The sequence below is a fragment of the Rhea americana genome, unplaced genomic scaffold, assembly GCF_003343005.1.
Source record: "Rhea americana isolate MKP2758 unplaced genomic scaffold, rheAme1 scaffold_124, whole genome shotgun sequence".
Taxonomy (NCBI): domain Eukaryota; kingdom Metazoa; phylum Chordata; class Aves; order Rheiformes; family Rheidae; genus Rhea; species Rhea americana.
Genome location: NW_028185306.1, coordinates 2,556,278 through 2,578,450, shown reverse-complemented (window position 1 = coordinate 2,578,450; position 22,173 = coordinate 2,556,278). Strand labels below are relative to the sequence as shown.

The 22,173-nt window shown below is 38.2% G+C and overlaps 1 protein-coding gene across 1 annotated transcript in view; it reads right to left on the bottom strand.

Annotated features, from left to right (window-relative positions):
- The window catches only part of LY75 (lymphocyte antigen 75), a 46,623-nt gene that overhangs the window by 7,381 nt on the left and 17,069 nt on the right, over nt 1-22,173 (bottom strand). Inside the window, exons 14-31 of the mRNA XM_085325888.1 lie at nt 21,557-21,638; nt 20,892-20,963; nt 19,449-19,572; nt 18,274-18,309; nt 17,813-17,988; nt 16,710-16,774; nt 15,245-15,321; nt 13,651-13,787; nt 12,514-12,619; nt 10,381-10,541; nt 9,577-9,706; nt 6,926-7,158; nt 5,000-5,168; nt 3,673-3,834; nt 2,632-2,754; nt 2,058-2,243; nt 1,480-1,700; nt 108-282 (exon numbers count right to left, since the gene is read on the bottom strand). Of these exons, the coding sequence (XP_085182014.1) occupies nt 108-282; nt 1,480-1,700; nt 2,058-2,243; nt 2,632-2,754; nt 3,673-3,834; nt 5,000-5,168; nt 6,926-7,158; nt 9,577-9,706; nt 10,381-10,541; nt 12,514-12,619; nt 13,651-13,787; nt 15,245-15,321; nt 16,710-16,774; nt 17,813-17,988; nt 18,274-18,309; nt 19,449-19,572; nt 20,892-20,963; nt 21,557-21,638 (2,435 nt within the window). The remainder of the gene's footprint in view (nt 1-107; nt 283-1,479; nt 1,701-2,057; nt 2,244-2,631; nt 2,755-3,672; nt 3,835-4,999; nt 5,169-6,925; nt 7,159-9,576; nt 9,707-10,380; nt 10,542-12,513; nt 12,620-13,650; nt 13,788-15,244; nt 15,322-16,709; nt 16,775-17,812; nt 17,989-18,273; nt 18,310-19,448; nt 19,573-20,891; nt 20,964-21,556; nt 21,639-22,173) is intronic.

The following is a 22,173-nucleotide window of genomic DNA, read 5'->3' as shown; positions in this document are numbered from 1 at the left end:
GGAAATCAGGTTTAGTCTCTCAGCCTTCATTTCAAGTTATAAATAGAACATGTGAAGATAGAATACATTAAAAAAAATACAGAAAATATTTTGAAAATAACACTTACTGTTTGGAGGACTATAGCAAATAGCACCTTCAGCAACACTTGTACATGTTGTACGGTTCCAAGACCCTCTAGTATCCAACAGAACACAGTTCTCAGTAGTATTTGAGTTTTCTAATTCCCAAGGATAGTAGTCAAATTCACTTCCATCTGACCATTCAAAATTAACTTTACTACCCTAATTAAAGAAAGAAATACAATTTTTAAGCCATAGCATATAGTCCTTAACCTTCTGACAGTCATTAGTAAGTTATATAGCAGTGTATATCCCTGGTAGAGTGATGCATTAAAATGCAGGTGCCATGAATTATCTAAATCCATGCTGACTCAAACATAAACATGGTTAGCATTTTCCAAGCAATGCTTAACATAGAAGTCCTGCTTGTACATGGGAACAGAGAAGCTGTAGCATCTTTGTAAGTTTAGAGCTGTAATATTCTCTGCTTTAATCTGTAGGGAACATTTTACTTTATTTCATCCTGCTGTTTCATTACAGCAATCTTTCTTTCTTGTTATGAATATTATTAGCTGTGCTGCAAACTGCACCTGCAGAGATGGCCACATGAGTGAAGTTAACCAGTTCAGGAASGGCTTGCAGCATCAGCTCGTGCTTTAGATGCACTGCTGGAAACCCATGACACCGACGAGTCGGTTGTGCAAAGTGGAGGGACCTACTCCAACCAGAGAATGGATCGAGGTGCCACAGGTATGCGTGGAAACCACCGCCCCTCTCTCCCTGCAGAGGAGTGTCCTGCCAACTAACTACCGTGACGCAGTGTGGAGGCAAAGCTGGGGAGTAGTGTGGGGAGCAGGGCCACAGGCTTTGGCCTTAAGCTTTTGGCTTAAGAAGCTAAAGGAAGATGAGGGGGAAGTAAAGGAACATAGAAGTGTCTCCTATGAGACACTGTGCTTTCTGGGAGAAGAGACACAGCAGCAGGAGGCATAACTTGCTAGTTCCTGAGCTGCTTTGGAGAACCAGTCCTGAACTGGACTAAACAAGCTCCATATGCCCTGTCAGATTGTACTTGCTGGCAGAATCTCTTTCCACAGGGGGTCAAAAAATCTGGAGATTCTAAAGGTAGCATTGCAAACTACATTTTCTTGTGCCACAAGGAATGAATGATTTGGGGCCATTACATTAAGATTTCAAATATTTGGAAAAATACTGAAGTATATTAAACTTTAATATACTTTACTCATTTCTTTCCCCCTACCCTCCGTAACATGTTAGAAAGTTTAATGTACTACACAGAAATAGAGCTTCCAAGAATCTGGAAAAAAATATCCAGAAAACATTGTAATATCCTGTGCAGAGAATTGCTTACAATAATTACTGTAATTATAAGTTACTGAGGTTATCAACAGTAATACTTACATCATGGACTGACAGTCCAAGCCACAGAGGGTAGCCATCCTGCTTGACAATGTCTTCGAGAAATAACTGTTGTGATTCACTGTGTACGCTTGCTAAATCACTCCCCTTTTGTTTGCATTCTCTYAATGCCTCATACCATGTTAACTTTTTCTGAAGGATCCTGTATGTGCTGTTTCCATGTGGAATAGATTCAGGCAATGGGGGTTTGTGTTGCTGGGGCCCTGTTTCAAAGGATAAGATAACAATAAATTGTGTGCACTTCACCCATAATATTCTGAACATGAGGAAAGCAGGAAAAACCCATCTATAATACTGTAATTCAAGCATTAGTGTTCAGGACAAACTACTATTATTATGTAAACTATSTTTTGCTATTTTGAACCGTGTGAGCAGCTGATGGAATAGTACAGCGAATACATCTGCCCTGACTAGAATATTAGCCCCTCTACCCACTAGAGTCCATGACAGCTGTGCCATAGGTTTCAGCAAGGCCTCATTAGGAGGACCAGGACCAGGACTTAAACTATGCTCCTCATCCCACACACCAATACTAGGCATTTAGATATTCTATTACTTACCCCTCTCAATTTTACAAGCGAGAATACTGTACACATTATAGTGCCAACTTTGAGAGTAATTGTAAATATCCCAGAAACCATCTAGATTTACACCAGCAAAAAAACTATTCTTCTTTACGTTAGGTCTTCCCATTCGCCAGTTATTGTAAGTCAGATGAGTTTCATCGTACCACTTCAGAACATTATCTGTGGAAAACATTCTGTATTGAGCAAAACATTGACACTGTGTACAAGAAGTCATTTAACTTTTAATATATTCAGGACATTAACAGACTTTGGAAAAAAATCAGTGGTGCACTGAATTACTGCAATTCTGTTCCATATACAATGCTAAGTGTTCTTAGAATTACTCATCCAGTCTCTCTCAAATCCTGCTTTCTAGGGAAATCAGATCCAGACTAAATAGAACATACTGAATCTAAACATCAAACAGAAAGCATATCCAGTTGTTCTCCTCTAAATAATAAATACAAATATAAAGCATTACTGTATGCTTGTATTCAGTTTGACTTTGGTTGTGTACTGAAGCATGCAAGAAACACTGGGTGTGTGTCAGGGGGCACTTGCAACTTACCACTGTTGTCGTAAATCACACCCAGCCAGACCCATATGGCCAGGCCACTGAATGAGCGAAGCTGCTCAGTAACAAAGTTATTTTCTTCTTCATCTCGAACACTCAGAACAAATGCTTCTGGATCTGTTGAAATAAAATTTAAAAACAAAAATTGCTTACTTTCAAAATTCACCGTATGCTTACAAGATAAACTGAACATTTGGTTTACTACTATTGTTAACAGTTACTACAGATACAGCAAGAACGTATAAAGGTTAGACAAAGTAACTAAATTAACAGTGAGAAGAGTCTTCAAAGGTAGCAGCAGTAGTGCTTCCCCAGGTTCTGTGGACAGGTGAGAGACTTCACTTCCAGAGCGTTTTATGGGGTCTACAGTCATTTAAATTTGTATGTAGTAAAAATTCTCTGTGTGGAACAAAACATATCAGCAATCATCTTCTCAATTTTCTTAATACAGTTTATCTGTTAGGTAGCTTAAGGCTGATATTGAAGTCAATTCATGAAAAATAAAATTTGTTAGATGCATGCCTTTGAGTGGCCATGACCAATGCTTTAATACAAGAGGAAGTTGGTCTTAAGCATATGCTTTGTTCAGGATGGACGGGAAAAGCCCTTGTGCTTTAATGAATCAGACTATTCTGAGGCCACTTAGTCTGTTCACACAGTAAGAGAGGGAAAAACACAAAGTAGATGCACCTATAAAGCCAGACCATTGCTAAAGGAATAATCATTACCCAAACTATTTAAAATTCATAGGTGTTAAATAAATGAAAAAAAAACATTTTTACATTTTCAGAGATCTCAGAAATCAATAATTCCTAGTAATCTCTCTCTCAAGCTCTCCCACAGATGTTCTGGCAATTTTTACTGTAGTAGTGTGAGGGTAGAATAGCATACAGCAGCACATCACTAGCATGCATTTCCAAATGCTCCTTATGTCCCTCACTTAGCTGTTGTGGTAATACAGCAATTCAGGTCTAAAACTAACCTCCCTCAAGCTGATGCATCTCTAAATAGCCTGTAATATAAAGTAGTACTTACTCATTTTCTTGCATAAATGGTGAGCTTCTTGAGACTTTAGTTCTCGCCATCTATTCTTTGTTATTGTAAAAGTGTAACAGTTGTTTCTAAATGATATCCAGGGAGTATTTTTAATCTTATGCGGGCATTTAACTTGCATAACTGGTTCTTTTTTGGTCTCCTCTAAGGAAGCGAAAGAAGATATTCAGATATAAATTTATATCAGAAGATGATATAAAACAGCTAAGGTTACACTTCACAGCACATTTTCACATAGCCTTAAAAAACTTTTAAGATGCAAATTAAGCGTCATCCTCTAAATGTATAATGCATGTTCCTGCTTTCATTTGAAAAATGACAGAGCTTTTTAAACAAACAAACAAAAGCAGCAGTGAGCACTGTAAAAGGAGTATACAAGTGCTTACAGTTTTTCACAACTGTTATGTAGGTTTAAAATCCTTAAGATAAAAATGCTAAGAAGTATGGACTAGTAGCTAAAAGCCCTTACTAGCTCTTGTATGAAGGCAGACCATCATAATAAACAAGAGCTACTCTATACTGGTGACACATCCTAATTTTGTGGCTTTATCTAGTTCTTAAGACACGAGAAGGACTCTTCCTGCAGTTGGTCACACTTTGAATAGTTAAGGCCGACATAATCATAAGCATTCATCTCTGTGATTCAGAACATACAGCAATAGCTTTAACTGTTTCCTCACTCAAAAAAGCCTGAATTATAATGGTCTCAAGGCAAAGAATTCTGTGATGGTCATTCAAAGGGATCTTTGCTTTATGTTTTTTGGACGGGGGCTGTGCCATGTACATATCCTCCAAAAAGCCGTCCAGTCCCTAGCTGTCTTGCTGTAATAGGTATATACTTGGAGCAAGTTACGTGACGCTGAGGAAGGCTTCAGTTTGCACCTTTCTATCTGCTATCTTTCTCCTCCATGTAGTCACCTATCTCCCACCCTGTATGGACTTCAATAGCTGAAGGTTCCCATATTAAGATGTAAATAGTACAGAGGCTGAATCTTAGCCCATGTGCACGAGGGGAAGATTAGTATGCGACAGTCTTATGGAAACAGTGCAAAGGTAGAATCAGTTACACTGTGTGTCTGGCCCAAAGTACCCATCCTGGATTTAGTTCTAAGTACTCTGTTGATTAAGATCAACGAGTATTCAAGTTTATGTCTTTTTTTTTCCTCCGATATGCAAACCAGCCTGTTGGGGGAAATGTAAAAGCTGAATGTTGCCACTTTAAAACTATAATCTGTAATACTCAAATATGCTTCATAATAGAACAATGCAACTTTCATAAGTATTATCAAGAATATGTTAGGACACGTACTTTCTGGTAAATAGCAAAGAGCACCTCGATTTTCAGAGGAACAGTCAGARGTTTTCCAGAAGCCATCAGTATCCAAAAACACACATTCTTCACTTGTTTCTTCGTCCTCTTCAGACCATCGACTAAAACTAACGTGCTTCCCATCCAACCAGCCATAATGCTTTCCACCCTAGCATTGTAAAAGGGATGAGCTTATAGACTGAAAAATGTTAGGTACAGCAAATCACATGATAATGTATTTACATTGGCTAGAAGGCACCAAGCGGACAGAGTCTACGAGCGTCTCTGGTGAGTACTGTAGGCGTTTCTCTGAACAGTTCTTTACCATATAATAAGCTTTGTTATTTTACATTTTGCATTTGCAAAAACAAGAATCAGCTGAAGTTGATGGAAAACGATAAAATGTTGATGTTATGCTTACTGAGGAAGGCCTGGGAAAGAGATGTCCAAACTACATCACTTGCACCTGGAAATCAGTGCTGGATATAATTATCTGTGCTTGGAAAACTGATGCTATCTGAGGTTAAGGCCTCATCACAGTTTCTCCACTCCATTAAGTTGAAAGTAATCGGTTAAATACTTAACTGATTTTATAAATTAAATGTATTCCTGCCCTGGAGGCTACAGCAGGAATAACAAAAAAGCCCACGTACAAGTGTGCTATCCTATCTTAGGTTTCAAAGTTTTATTCAGGAAAACCCTCTCCACCTTTGTAATTTCATTTATCTTATATCTGTCTTTTGTGTCTATGATTCCAGCACTGGAATAACAAGTTCTGTTGACCAGTTTAATTATAATTCCCTTTCATGTGACTTTTTAATCGCATCTAAATAACAAAGTGTTGCAACAGTGAAAAGCTAGTGCATGTCATAGTTTTATGCAGCAAAATGAATCATCTGATCTTCATTTAAAGATAAAGATTCAAAAGAGGTAGGGGGGGAATGGTGTCCTGGTCTTCTCATCTTCATTAAGATCAAATACTTGTTTCCTTTACAAAATATTCTCCATAAGGCAGACATTCCTGTATTTTTCTTTCCTACTTTGCCTAGAATACTCAGTAGCCCATTACTAACTAAGATCCTAACACCACAGATGCTGAGGGAGCATCACCAATCCTTATAGGTAAGTCATTTTCAAACCAGTTTTAACATTTTTCTTGTAATTTCCTCAAGACTCCTGTTTGATTAAAAAAAAAAAAAAAAAAAAAAAAGAGGTAATGAAATGGCTTGGGGTTTTTTGCAGGACTTAACAGCTGAGAAAGCTATCAGTCCACACTGAAGATATCCCAGAGGGCCTCTGGCTAATACAAGCAAAGCAATAACCACTGCACTGACTTTCCTAAAGACAAAACAGAAGGAAACAACAACAACAAACTAATGTCTCAAGGATGTCCCCCTCTAACCCAAAAGGGGGCACAAATGACATTAAGAAACTACAGAGTTTAAGTTATAGAAAGATACCTCTAGAAAATTTTATGGGTTAATTTTGGCGTTTATTTACCATTTTTGGTTTCTCCTTCTTAAAATAGATTTTGGTTGTCTTTTTACAGTGGTACTCCAAAATATTTAATGGCAGCACCAATAACTCATTAACAGGAGAGACAAATATATTTAGTAATTTATACTGCTGCTATTCTACATTATATCCCTCTATCCCATGATCCTATAAAAGAATCRCATCTTCTTCATCAATTCATCCAGTGGAATTCAACAACTAAGTGTGTGGCTTAGAAAACTGAAGATTTAGTACATTAATCTTGAAACTCTCCATATGTTTATCATTAAAGAAAAACAGATGTCAATGATAGTAACTATTGGTTATTCCAGAAATTCTGATTTTTTATTGTGTTTCTTTATCCCCATTTCTATTTCACACAACTCTAAAAATTATTGTAAGCCACGGTCTGAGGGAAAAAATAAAACTTACATCTCTGCTGAAAAGTCCAATCCACAGTGGATAATTATGAAGGGCAGCTTGAACAGCAAGGAAAGCCTGCTGGAACTGATCTGTGATGCTAACCAACTGCATTTTGTTACTTATGCATGCAGCCATTGCATCATTCCAGGTCAAATTCTTCAGAATTACCATGTATTGAATGTTTTGATAGGTCAGTGTTTCATTAAGAACTTGTTCTGTCTGGTTATCAGCAGTTCCTATACCTAATTAAGAAATCCAGTTAGTAGGTGGTTAAAGACTGGAATACATTTTTTTAAACTCCCAATTTCTCTGTAAAAAGAACACAAAAAACTTGTTTGAATTCCCCCCTTAGAAATATATATTAAAAAATTTTTCTTAGGCAGTAAATTATACTAATGGTTATAGTTAGGCGCAAATATCTTTGACACTTTGGACAGGGAATATATAGAAGTAAAAACAGAATCATTTGCAGCTCATTTTTACATACGCTCACGTGTATGTGTAGAAACTTGGGTTTATACCCTAGATTTCCTAGCTTTAACTAACTGCTAAATAATATTAAGACTTCTGTTTATTGAAGGAAAAGAAAAAAAAAAGTATTCTTTAACTATACACAATTATGGCAATAGTCAGAAAACTGCCATACCACATTCATTTATCTCTACGGACCCTGTCGATTTACACTTTTGTAAATCTAATGGGCCGTGCAATCTTAACAGCTCTTGCACAGTCCTGAGATTCTGTGCTGCTGTCCATGGGTATAGTGGCAATTGATTTTTGCATCCAAATGTGCTTAACTAAGTATACAAAGTCCACCTTGAGTAGGGAGAAGTGCAGTTCACCGTCGGGGTTCTAATCACTGAGTATTATCACAGTGACCCGCATCCTGCTGAACTCTTGCCGCTCAGCGATGCTTGGCAATTGGCAGTTAAGAAAAGATGCAGACATTTCCATGGCAAAACCTCCTAAGCTGCTAAATTTTATATGCAGCCAAAAGTAAGTTGGGTCTCCAAGAGGCAGAAAACTGCTGGCATTTAAGGTATCTCACAGGAATCTCAAGCAGAAAAAGGCTTACCGGGGCGGGGGGGAAACCACCGTATAAATAACAGCATACAAATACATGATTGACAGGCTGACAGGGTCATTTTCCAAAACACAAGAACACAGAAACATAGTATTAATATGGTATTTATGCACAATTTGCAACTTTCAAAAAAAAAAACCAGAAAAGTGACAATACTGAAACAGATTGTTTGAAGTGGTTTGTGTCTGCTGCCAAATGTTTTCACTGAGTGAACAGCTTCAAAAAAAGAACCACAGAACCAAGAGTGTCATCACATATGAAGGAATAATAAGGGGTAACAAACTGGAAATGCGTTAGTAAGCAAGGTGCCCATTTCTGAAAGAAGAGAGATGTAATTGCTGATGCTGAGTATCTCATGAAATTGTGCTAATCACAATCACACCAAGATTCCCAAGGAATCTGAGTTGTCTTCTCTCCTTAGGCAAGTTTGATCTCACAGCTGTCCCTGCAACCTCCTGGACAACTTGAACTATCCTAAGATCCCCAATAAATGATGACATCAATACAGCTATTTAAGGCCAGACTGTACCAGCAGACCTTTCTCATTTTACCTTCCAGAGCAATAGCTAGGAAGAAGTGCTCAGGGTTTTCAGTATTTTAGTTAGTCCAAACATATTGATCTACACAGATTTACTATTAACCTTGTATTCTATTTCCTTTTTTTTTTTAAAAAAAAAAAAACACTAGCTACACCTCTTCCATCTAGATTTTTAATCTGGACACATTGTATTTCAGAAGTATTTGGTAATGAACTAAAGATGATGAAAATTAAAAGGGGAAAAAAAATCTCTTTGCCTATCTGCGAATGAAAGTCAGGTGTATATTTTCTTGGGAGTTTGTTTTGTGCACCTGTTCTTTTTTAGAAGACAGCATATGAGCATATTCCTTAAATAAGAGGAATGTACTTGAAAGTGGATGTGCTGAATATTAGCCTATAGCATTAATTAAGTCTGAGAGTAGCCATATGTGTTTGATTAGATTCCAGTAATCAGTGATGACCAACCTACATGGTTACACCAGATTATTATTTTTAGTTTAAATAAAGAAGGCTCCACTAATGCCAATGGACCTGATTCTGCATGAAGCTAGAGAAAGTTGCATCACTGCAAATTACCACTCTCCACATATGCCCTCAAAGTTTGCTCTAGGCAGACTGATTTCAATTTCAAGAGTACACAATACTACCTCATATTTTGACAGTGCTGAAAATCACAGGAGCCATTTAAGTAGGATGAAAATTTTGAGAGATCCTTTTTTACAGCTTCTCTCTTTCACAGTTCTGAAGGGGGGGGGAAAGAATCATTTGTTCCACCCCTTGATGTACATGACATCTGCACCCAAAAAATATTAAAGCCTCTACTGGGCTTGAAAGAAAGGCAGCCAGGGTAAATCTTCTATGGCTGATTAGATTTGCCCCAGAGCATCCTCCACACAATGCTTTTCCAAAATACCTGCTCAGTCTCTGCAAGCATCTTGCTCTTCAAGTGCAACAATTTACATACATTAAAAGGTCTCCTGGCACACAGTTCTTAACAACAGAGTCTGGCTCTAATATGTTTTGACTCTTCAGACTTACCTACTGGCCGCTGGCATATACCCAAAAAGTGCTTGTCAGCACAGGCAGTGAAGTTCCATGTTCCAGCATATTGTGACTTGGGATCGTTGAGGATTACACCACACTGATTGTTAAAATCTTCATCAAAAAGCTGAAAACCAGAATTATGCTTGTCAGCTCAAATAAGGTATAAACCCACTGATGTGGAAGAGGTGAAAGGAACACGAGGCTGAGAGAACCTGCTCTGTCTGAACTTGTTTAAGAAGTTTTCAAAGGAGTGGTGCTTACCTATTCTACAAACACTGCCAGGTGCTTGGACTCAGAAAGAATTCTTAAGTTAAATATGGGAAAAGAACATTAAACAAAACTATTCAACACTGGTAATAAATCTTGTTTATGGTTGTGATTCCATTAAATTTATTATGCTTCACTTTGGGTAGAGCAGCAGGCAAAATACTGATGTATAATCGTTTACAGATGCACTCTACAAGTAACTGAACCAAGAAGTATCGATGGTAACTTTTTGATGACTGTTTTTATGGAGTCTTTAAATTACAAATAGAAGTTCCAGGAAAGCCATTAAACAGTTGTTTTTGTTTTTCCCTGACCCCTCAGTGTTTCCTATCTCAGTTCAAGAGATGTCATGCAACTACGAGTAAACAGAACTCCATTACTGTCAGACACAGTATTTGCCAGTTAAGATCACCATTTGGGGGACCTGGTTTGTTATACACTTTTTCTGATTTTTTTTCCTTCTTTTGATACAGTCAGTATTCCAAACTTCATTACACAATAGTCAAGAGAAGTCCAATAGCCAGAACTTACATCCAGTGGGATTTTCCTTAATCTTCCTGTCAGTAGTGGGTGAAAATTACTATACAGCAGTCTACTCCCATCTATCCACTTGTTTTCTCTTGTGCTGAACAAAAACTGCAAACCGATCCAAGTATCTTTTGGCATATCAGTAAGCAAGGATGTTATAAAATCTGTTGGGCAGCACAGTAAACATGTACATATTACGGTACAGACAACCAGTGCAAACATCTCAAACAATCAGTTTGCATAAGTAACACAAATTCTGTTTGTATTAACTTACCATCTCCCTCCCTCCATAATCAACAAAGGTGCTATCTTTTATCTGAAAGGATTAGACTATGGGTACTTGTCCTACAAATTCTCAGTTGAGGAGCAAGTGGGGAATTTAACTTGTTTCTGTCTCAGTTTTCCCCTCTCTGCTTTGTCTCCTTGCAGTTAAATCTAAATTTCAGGTGCCACTTTTCCACAGGTCTTTAAGATCTTCGGTTGTCTCCCCACAGAGATAACAAAAGCGCTCCCTCCCACCTTCTCTGAATTGATGGAGATCCGAGTCTTACATCTCTTCTTTCTTTCCTACTGATACATGCCATAAAGCAAATTATTTCTTGGATTCTGGCAGAGTTTTCCCACTCCTCCATCAGGGAAAGCAGGATAGGCTAGTTGGGAAAAATTTCAGCCAGGAAAATCCTGTATCAGTCCCCTCTTAGTGAACCTTCTGGCAGGAAACAACAGCTTTCAGTAAACCTCTGGGTAGTAGAGACAGTCACTGAGCTTGTCTAGATCAGGAAGACAAATTGATGCTATATAATTAGCTATGCTGACATGTCTCAGCTATCAGCCACATGCCAGACTAGCCTCAGCCTATCTTCTAAGCTAGACAAACTCATTGAAGATTTACATATTGGAGTTAGCCACCCTCCTTACACCACTGGGAAGAGTAGGAGTAGCCTACAGAGAGGAGCACACTTTTTTTTAGATAACTGCCTTCGTTTCCTATTTAAATGGCCTTCAGTACATGGCTGAGGTGGAGGGGCAGAAGCAAAAAAAAAACAAAAAAAAAAAAAAAAAAAAATCACACACACACAACCAAAAACACTCTCACAAGCACAAAACAGGACAAAAGAGCCTGCTATGCAATATTTCAGAGCGCTATGCTTTTGTAACCTTAAAAGAATCCCAGAACACTGAGGACTCAGACATGTATCTACCTGTACAGTTACAGCCCTGTTCATCCCCCATGTCAGCAGTAACTGTTCAGCCGCTGCCTGCCTCTACACTACTGGCCTTCCTAGTCTCCTTCCTACATGCCATCTGGCAAGAGRTGCCTAAAAAGAAAGCAAGCATGGCTCACATTGTGGAATTCAACCAAGCTACTTCAGATATATCTGCAGACAGCTAGAAGCTGTCCACACAAATACAGATGCAAATACAGCTCTCATTCAAGCAGAAGTTTAATCACTGATTACTACTTGTAGCCAGTGCAAATACATTTCTCCCTGACTGCATTCACCTCAATGACTACGTTTATATGACAGCTGAGGGACAGGCCCCAAGAGTGGCACAAACTCTCGTGTCCCTCACAGTCCCCCTGCCTTTTACCCTAATACTCTCCTGGGCAGCTTGCAGCCGTTTAGACAGACTGGCATATTAAGCTACTCTTTATGCTTGGACATGGAGGGTCCTACATGCTCCAGAGGGCTTTATGTTTGTAGTCCTGTTCCAATACACAGCTGAGCTTATCTAGGGAGCAGCTCCTGTGTGATCTTCACAGTGCAAAACCTACAGCCTCAGATATGTTTGAACTTGCAAAGCAAAGCATGGGAGGCAATTCTTCATCCATTGACCTTTCTGTCCTCAGTCTTTAATGCAAGCTTTTACAAATTCTTCTTTCCGTAACAGATAAGGCCATAAAAAGAAGCTGCTCGTTGAACTGGATCAAATGTTTGCTGACAGCATTTATATTTTATGTTTCTAGTGGTGCAAACAACAATAGGCAACATATTTTAAGTGATCTTGGCTTTTTAGAATGCTCCCAGTATGCCTGCAGATCATCAAGTGATTTTCTGCTGAAGTACTTACGCAGCAGAACTATAATGAATTTGAGAGAGAAGCTTTGTACTAAAAGTGCCCCCACCATCATACCTTGCTCAGCTTGATTTGAGATCGATGGAAGAGAGCCTCCAGAAGTTACACACTTCTCATTAGCTGCGTTAAATGTTAGAGATTTGGGATTCATCTTTAGAAAACACTGCAAAATAAAAATCACAAAATCAATTTTCATCTTACCATTGCTTCTTAAGAAATAGCTCGTAAGAAAAAGTTCTTAAAGAAGCCCTAAAAACTCACTTCTCATTCCCTGTAAGAAAATACAATTATTTTCTCCGAAAGCAAGCGAACTGATACTAGCTGCTTGAATCTCTTCCTAGATTTGACAGATCAGCTAAGCATAAAATGATGAATAAACCATCTGAGGGTCATTCTCTGAGGGTCAGAATTCAATGACTTTAACTAACCACATCAGGATCGTGTTCTATTTTAACACTAGGAATACTCAGGAGTGTAACTTTCAAGTCAGCTTGGACTGGGCCAGAAACCTGCACTGTAACACGTTATCTTTTGGGAGAAACTACCTAGGAACCCCAAAAGTTATTTTCTGCAGTTATATGAAGTAAATTTGCAAACCTTGGTGCAAGCATAATGTACACACTCGATGCATGCTGCAGCCTACGTACAGAACAGTGACAGGCCACATAATAGGGACCATAGTCAAAGGTTTTAAATGATGGCCTTGAAACATAGTACTGAAGTTTCCTACAGTATGGCTTCTAACATCTGTTGGTTCAACCTTAAAAGCTTCTTCTAACTATTCAGTTAAGTCCTTAAGCCGAGTGAGGAAACAGGATGTCTGCCAAGCTGCTGGCTGCCTAATGATTACTCAGAGTGAACATGCTTCTGCCACAGGAGTCTCAAAATCGTCCTTTCTAATCCTTCAAAGCAGAGCCCCACTAGACCACAGAGCCGAAGTTCTTGGGCCTAAATGTGTGTGAGGGTAAAATGAAAAACCTGAAAATTACTTCTTTGAAATTAAAAAGCTTTCAATCCTGCATAAGAGACAGAAGCAGGGCACAGAATTTAAATCACTGCACGTAGTTTTCAAACGCTACCTCCCAGTCCACTCCTGGCCACAGGAGCTACCTCCTCATCACTTTCAGCAGGGCGCTTCAACCTATTAGGCTATGAAAAATAAGCAACGATGATTGTTCTGTATTATCTCCTTACCTTATCTCGAAACCGAAGCCAATCTTTAGGACAATCTCCTCCGACTGGGCGGTAACTGGGATCATGCTTTTCCAGTAAGGAGACATTATTTTTTTCACAAATGAAAGGCAGCTTCATATTACAGTTAACTGGAGCATCTGCAGAAATGCAAATTTTTTAAAAAGTTAAGGTAACGACTGTCACGCGGTAATTGCCATCCATGCTTTAGGACATGACAGAGGCCAATAGAAAGGGCATGAAAAAAGGCAATGAAAAGGGCAAAACCCTTTTAAGTGCAGTCACAGTGAAGTGACTTTATATCAATCACATGCGTCACATGCAATATAGAGCACTAAAAGTAAGAACAGAGCAAAAGATAAATATAAATTATTTACATCAGACATGGAACTACTGGAGAGAGTCCAGCACAGGGCTATGAAAGTGATTAGGCGACTGCAGCATCTCCCCTAGGAGGAAAGGCTGCGAGAGCTGGGCCTGATTAGCCTGGAGGCAAGAATACTGATAGGGAATCTTATCAGCATCTACAGATATCTTAAGGGAGGGTGCCAAGAAGACGGGGCCAGACTCTTTTCAGTGGTGCCAAGCGACAGGACAAGAAACAACGAGCACAAACTGAAACACAGGAAGTTCCACCTGAATATGAGGAAAAACTTCTTTACTGTGAGAATGACAGAGCACTAGAAGAGGTTGCCCAGACAAGTCGTAGAGTCTCCTCCTCTGGACGTAGTCCTGTGCAACGTGCTCTAGGTGACCCTACTTGCACAGAGGGATTGGACTAGATGATCCCCAGAGGTCCCTTCTAACCTCAACCGTTCTGTGCCATTCTGGCACAGAGGGTGTATAATCTAATGCCCACTAAAGCCAAGAGACTTTCCATCCTTTTAATATTTATATGGACAGAGTCTGGCCTGCAAGGCTTTACATGGTTCCATAAGTAACTGGATTGGTTTTCTAGAAAAGATAAACTTTTGACTAACAGAGATGAAAACACGTCAGCAGAACACTGGCACAGAACAAAATAATGGCGAAACAGGGCTCTAGAGCGGAAGGGTAACAGATAAGGAAAACTGTTTGTGGACTGAGGGTTATACATTTTTGCCAATATAAAGCAATGTTAAGAAAAGGAAATGAGAAGCTCCAAGTACCACCAGGTATTTTTTTGTTACCTTGTGTACATCTTCCAGTATGACTTCACTGCTTAGTGAAATTCACACCTCTGTATGTATATACAGTAGCTGATACTCAGTCAAGCTCCTCTGAGACTTAATTTCCAGAACTCAGAGTATGTAGTGCACATTCACAGAAAGGTAATTGACAAAATGAAATTTCTTTGAATTGATTAATGTCACAAAAGGAGTGACAATCAATCGTAAAATTTTGTCAACTCAATTTGGGCTTGCTTCTCATTATCAATAAATACTACCAAAGCTTCAGCCGTAAGGAAAAAAATCAAATAAAAATTGAATTAGCTTATCATCAACAAACCATTCAGTCCTAGCTAAATCTCAATTTGCATTCAATATCAAAGTTTGGGCAAAACAATTACTAATTTTTTAATATAGTAAAAACCAAGAGAGAGCAAAAGAAAACTTACCTCTGTACCAACTCTTTCTAGAAACATACCAGCAGTCCCTCAGGAATCGATCATGGAAGCGTGGAAATAACTGTAAACTGGATAAAACCATGTCAGAGTCAATCTCCAGTCCAATATGATCTTCAAGTGAAAATTCTAATAGCAACAGAGCCACTGCATACAAAAATTTAGGCTGATAACTGTTTCTAGGAGATGCCCTATAATACTGGAAGGGACAGCAGAGGAGGGAACTAGACTGAGAAAAGATATGTAGCAGGTTCAGTAGATATGTTCCATGTCCAAATTAAATGAGTTCAGGAAATATGCAGGAGTAAGGTAAGAGTTTATTCCTTAATTAATCATGCTGCAACTGCTAGCACATTATCAGGATAAGTGAGGATATTGGGCAATAGCCCACATCCATCCATTCTAAAATATTTTTGCTGTAACATATTCCTATAATGCTTTGACACATTAAGATTTTTGCTGGTAAGAAGCACATGATCCTTAGCTGCAGCCATGAAGAGCACATTGCAAGATTCACTAGAAGGCACCTCAGCTCTACAGAGCTATACTGTAAGCTCTGCAAGACTTTGGCATTGGCTAACTGGAAGAATGGCGTCTTGAAACCTTACACTGATTTCATATTCCCTGTCCTCAGACGCCTGCAGATCCTCAGAGACAGAGAGGGTTTCTTGAGAATCTTTTTTCAGTTCCCCAGTAGTTAACAAAGCATAAAAGTGGGCTTAGAAATCAAATAAAAGATGTGATTTAAAAAAAACTCAGTGGAATACCTTAACTATTAGGGATCACAGGTTTCAGGGATTCACATGACAAGACTAAGATGTGAAAGTCCAACAACCTGAAGTCTAGAGGCTCTGACAGACACACAAAGAATTGGATAAAAATCAAGTTGCTCCTTTTCATCTAGATCTGTACCACTAACTGCATGCATATACATGTAAACTATGTATAAATTTTTGCAGGACTGAGATCAAAGTCTGAAGTAATTTAAAGGTGAAGAGTTCTACATGAATTGTATGATAAGCACTTTAGCTGCCTGCGATGCTCATAATGCTTGCAATAGGAATAGAAGTCAGGATTAGCAAATAATTAAAATACTTCCAAAAATTTCTTTTTAAAATACACCTACTTTTAGTGCACACAACTCTTATATAAACCATGATCTGTTTTGTCTTATCAAACATGCAGTTCTCTTTCTTGCCCTAGGTACTTTATGATCTAAATTTGGCATGGCAAGAACACGGTGCAAGAACACGAAAGGAAAAGGAAGAGGAAAATGCCATTGAAGAATGTTATTTTGTTTTGTAGCTTGTTGAAGTTATTAATCTTACTTCTGTGCAATGATATAGAAGTTAGCTCTACGTATTTGAGAAATCAAGTGTAACTATTCTAGTTATTTATATTCCTAAAAAGAACATCAAAAGAAGCTTACAGTAAGGTACCCCACAATTATTCTACATACGGTGAATAATAGTTGTAACCATAATCAATAAATTTCAGCCACCACTTCTGTTCACTGTTCGATAACTGCAGGAAAAAAAGAAAGAACAAAACCCTGGATTTTACCACTCTATATAAGGATAGAGCTACATACAGACTTTACCAGGGATAAATCAACAAGAAAACTCCCTTTGATTTAAGGCATTCTTTCACATGCACAGAAATTACTATTCTTCCGCAATGGGAAAGGATACCTTGAGATCGATATGCCAAGCAGATGGACCTTGCATCTACGAGGAAAAAGCCCCCATTTTGTGCTGTGCCGGATAAAGCTATGAGAARTCTTTCAGCCCTATTTTAAGGGCATGCTAAATATATCCGTCCTGCGAATTCCCTAGCAGCACTACCAGCCAGGACACAGCTGCAGGTTCCCCAAGGACCTTCCCTCCTTCCTCAGGACAATCCCGGTCTTCCGGCAGATAACTCAACAATGAATAGCTCATGAAAAGGCCAGAGGCTTAATGGGTTAAACATTTATGTTCTGTTCTCCAGGAACAGCCTCAGTGGAAATGGTCAGGAGAAATCTCACGAAGAGAGCTTGCAAGCAGCTAATTTCAGGAAGTAATGAATTCTCACAAGCAGTAGAACTAAAAGGTTGTAACTGAGGTGCTGAAACATGATTTTTTTTTTTTAAGATTCCTTAACAGAATGTACTTGCATGCTAAAAACACTACAAACACTATTCTGTAGAGACCATCTGACCATCATGCATTTCTAATTAAATTCTTTCATCGGGTATTAAAAAAAAAGATGTGCTACTCAATGCATAAAATTAACAAACGTAGTTATAGGTAAATGGGTAGTAAAGTATTGCAGTCAATGGGATGTTTACATGGTGGTCCCGTTACAGTACTTTCTCTCAGAAGATTTCTTTCCTCTTATTAAGGTTACTTTTAAATTCAAAAATTACTTTACAATRCTAACATTAAAATAATTTTCTTTCAACACATCTTTTGCTTTTGCATACAATTAAGAATTATTAAATTCAATAGGATACAGAAAGAAATTAAGGAAAAATATTTTAATCTATTAATGAAAAATATCCATTAGATGACATCACCTTACCTTTTCTATTTGAGATAGTATTGTCCTGAGTTTTGGGTAAGATTCCACAGAAGCTAACTCACTATCATTTTTTTGACAGTAGAAAACAGCTTCTTGGAAGCTCAGGTTTTTATCTGGTACAAACCACAGCTCTGCTCCATCAACAATAAGTGGAGGTCCATGAATTCCAATTTCATCTATGTGGAAGAAATATCACAAACATGAAGAATCAACCCTGAAAAACTGATTCTTTTTTTGAATCCTCCCCCCCAAAAAAAAAAAAAAATCAAAAGTTTAACACTGGGAAGAGCAAACATTCATTCTTGCATTCTGAGCTCCTTTAGAACCAAGCTCTGCAAGTCATGACCCTTGCTGATATCAAAGCAGTACTACGGTAGTAACACAGCAAAACAGTAATGCAACATACACAGCAGTAACAACTACATGTACATAATGAAAGAATATGCAAAAAGCCTATTTACCTGGTATATACCATTCGGGTATCTTTGGAGTGCTACCTGTTCAGAGGAAAAAGGAACAGTCATTTCAGTTTTCAACTTTTCGACATTTTCTAATGTAGTCAAAAATAAAGAAAGTGAGGGATGGTACTCATTCTTCTCCATTTGCATGATGAAAAAAGAAGAAATTATATACAGGCTTAACAGTTTAAAACAGGCTGGTGCAAAAGTAATGGGAGTTTTGCATACCTCTGTCTTAAAGATCTGTTTTTTTTTCCTTCTAAGCAGGAGACAAACATCAAAATAATTGTACATCTACCCAYGTTTCCCCAGGACAAGAAATCTTCATGTTCTGAAAAGCCTTATGTGCAACTAAAATATCAACGCCTACTAAATTACATCATTTCTACTATTACAAGGAAAAAAGAAGAAAGGATCTGTGCAGAGACGCCAGGCCATTCTTTCTGCATTCCCACTTCACTGTGCCAGTGCACCAACTTTACCAGAGAATAAGGGGCTAATTCACACTAGTCAGAAACAGACTGCATTTCTGAGATATTTGCATGCATTTAGTTACATATATTGCTAAAAAAAGATTAAGTAAAGCTTGCAGATGTTGCARCTTGGCGACCTATACCACCTCACCAAGACAGAGGACCTGCAAACAGAGGAACTGCGCACATGGAAAGACATTTCTCCCTTCATGAAGCATCCTGTCAGATCAGGAAAGAACATGGGAGCAGTGGTACTGAATGATTCCTCATGGTTGTTCTTTGATACTTGAGTTTTTGAATATTCTAAGTATGTGTCTGTGTCTGACACAGGGAAGGCGTCCCACGTACTGACCTATAGCAGGTCAGGGAGGAAGAGATAAAGCATTATTGCCCCACGACGCTCCTCTTTTTCTTACAGAAGCACAAAAAAGAAAACCAAGAACAATGATGAACATCTGATGCTCATAATCCTAGTTCTTGATCACATTTCTCTGCTGCACCTTCCACATGACCCATCTGCAGTTTGATATCAAGGAAYATTTCAAACACGCTGGCCTGCTCTCAGCCAGCCGGAGCCAAAGCACTCAAACTTCATTGCCAAATTTGAACCATCTTACATTAAAAAAAAAAAAGTTAACAACAGAAGAAACAAAAACACATCAACAAACTTTTTTGTATGAATAAATAGATGCAAGTGCAGTTTACCCTTTGTTATCTGGCAGACCCATTCAAGTCTTGCCTCACAGTCAAAAGGCTTCAGGTAAAATTCCAGCTCTCTACCTTCATGGAAATAGTATCTCCAAAACGATCTCCGTGAATACTGAAATGTCTGTGTAAAAGTAAGAACAAGGGATCAAGCTGGTGTGGTATCTGCCTCTGAAATGAAACCGTTCCAAGAAGTTCCAAGACCTCAGCGCCATCAGCGTGTGCTACTGCACCGTCTGTCCCACGTAACTGATTTTTCCGAAGTGGCGAGATACCACTGTAACTTCAAATATTCTCCATGCTAGCTGGGCTTGTGAACTAATTAGGCAAAGAGTTTAAGGTGAGTCTATACACAGCAATCTCTCCTTGTTTTTTTTTTTTTTAATTATTTTTTTCACTTTTTTGTAGCACATAGGGTCTCATCCGTGCTTGTTACTGAATGGCCTGTGACAACTTGTTGCCCCAAAGGATTCTCATAGAACAAACTATCTAAAATGGAACAGAAAATGATGTTTCTTATTTAGGATTATTTCTCTTGCAATCAAGTTTAAAATCTAAATTCACCCTCGCTAATCTCTCCAATAAGAAGAATTTTGCATCATTTACTGAAAGAGCACATGACTAAATCTAACGTAGGGGATGGAGAGTACCACTGGTGTGACTGTAGTCACAACACCCCTTCAAACTACTCTCCTTTTGTCTAAAATCTTTATTAGCTTAAYGCTGAAGAAGACAGCTTCTCAGCCTGGGGCCGCAAACACAGGAGAGGAGAATGAGGGGAAGGCTGTGAACAGAAGCGAAGGGATGCAACCATCCTTTCCRTCAATAAATCCTAAAATCAAAAGTGCTTCAAGTTAGGTTAATAGAAGATCAATATTAGAATGATCTTACAAAMTGTCAGGTGATGCTTCAGTACAGCAGTTGCAAACAAGCAAATACACACAAGAAACAGCACACACACTCTATCACACATACTCTRTCCTGACTATTGCATCTCACTTTGTTTCAATCATTTTCTTAATTTATTTCCACTTCAAAAAATATATATATATAATCTAGATTTTAATAGCTACTGTACAGTACTGTTTGCTTTTTTGTTTTTGACTCCACATTAAGTGTAATGTACAGTACACAGGAGCTACATAGCATGGCATTATATAACATATAATAATTTTGTTATTAAAGTATTTTAGTAGAAGCTTAAAAAAAAAGGTCTTGGGAAAGGTTCCCATTACCACAGCACTCATTACACAAAAGCTGCTTGAACAAGGGAAAACCAGTGATAGGTGTAGATTCCTAAAGGAAACACTAGCAAATTTTTACTATGTACAGTTAAGAAAACATTTCAGCAATCAACTTAAATTCAACACATCACTGGCCAAAGTATTTTTCCAAGTGCTTTCATGTATAAACAAGCACGCTGTTATTAAACTTGAAACTAACCTTTAAAGCAGCGCAGTCTCTTGTGTCATATTCATCCTCCAGATAATCAAGTGGCATGATAACACTAGTCACCTACAGGAGGGATGGGATGAAAGAATCAGTACCTCTCTAASACGTTTGCTGTGGCAGTCCCCAGAGGTGACTACTCAAACCAGGCATCTCACTATGTTTATCATTATTGAAATATATGTTAACAGCCAGTCACTGGATCAAAGAGCTTTGAGCCTGTGTACCTGCAGAGAAAGCTGAACTAACAATTTCAGGCAAAGAAAAAAAAAAAGTCAGTAACAGAGGAAGGTATTTCTGGAGAAGTCTAACATATCATGGAGACAAACTGATAAACTCCAGCCTCTGTTGTGGCATGAGGACATCTTGTTCTCTCCACCACCTCTTAGATCTTTATTATGATATTCCTCTATCTTACTGTATTTCAGGTAGATGATTTTAATGTAAGAGACAGAAATCAGATTAAYGTTATTAAAATGTGTTTTAATTGCAATTGTGTCTGGATGCTAGCTCTTTCATAAGTGCATAATCTTTTTCTGAATTACTGATCTGTTGTAAGATCTGACATACTTAATTTAAAATATTTATCAATTTATTTTCAATTCAGTATAAGCTGAAAAAAATAGGATGTGACATTTCCTGGTTAAAACTTAACTTACAGGTTTATCGTCACTCCATTGCCAGGTTCCCAAAGAATCCGGACTCCTCTTATTCATTCCTATCCATACCCATCTGTCATTGCTGTAAACAAACAAAACAAAACCTTAAACCAAGTATACAGCTCAGCACATTTAATGAAAAGACTGACCTGATTCACTGCATTACTTGGGATCAAGTAGCAAGCTCAAAGCTCAGCTCTATTCATACAGGATAACTGGCTCCATATATCCTTTATGTTTGCCGTTCATATAAACAAACCAAGTATGGGCACATATTTCAACTGCGGGCCTTCGCAGAAGAGCCACCAACATAAAAGTGCACATAAACCCCATCGACTCCAATACTTGCTTAAAATAAAGACAGCAAGAATTTGATCTAATTTGCAGGATTAGAATCAGAACTGTATTTCTTTCAACTTTTACTTGCTCACTTTTGTGAGCAGGGGACGTTTAAACTGAAAGTTTCAGCTATTCCGAGACACAAGTCATTACAAAAAATGGGTTTACAATGTGAACACTTAAATCTGCAGTAACAGCACTTACTATTCTTTACTATTGCTGGTGAGCCTAAAGATACTATGACAAAATGAAATGCATGGCTGCAACTGAAAGTTTCG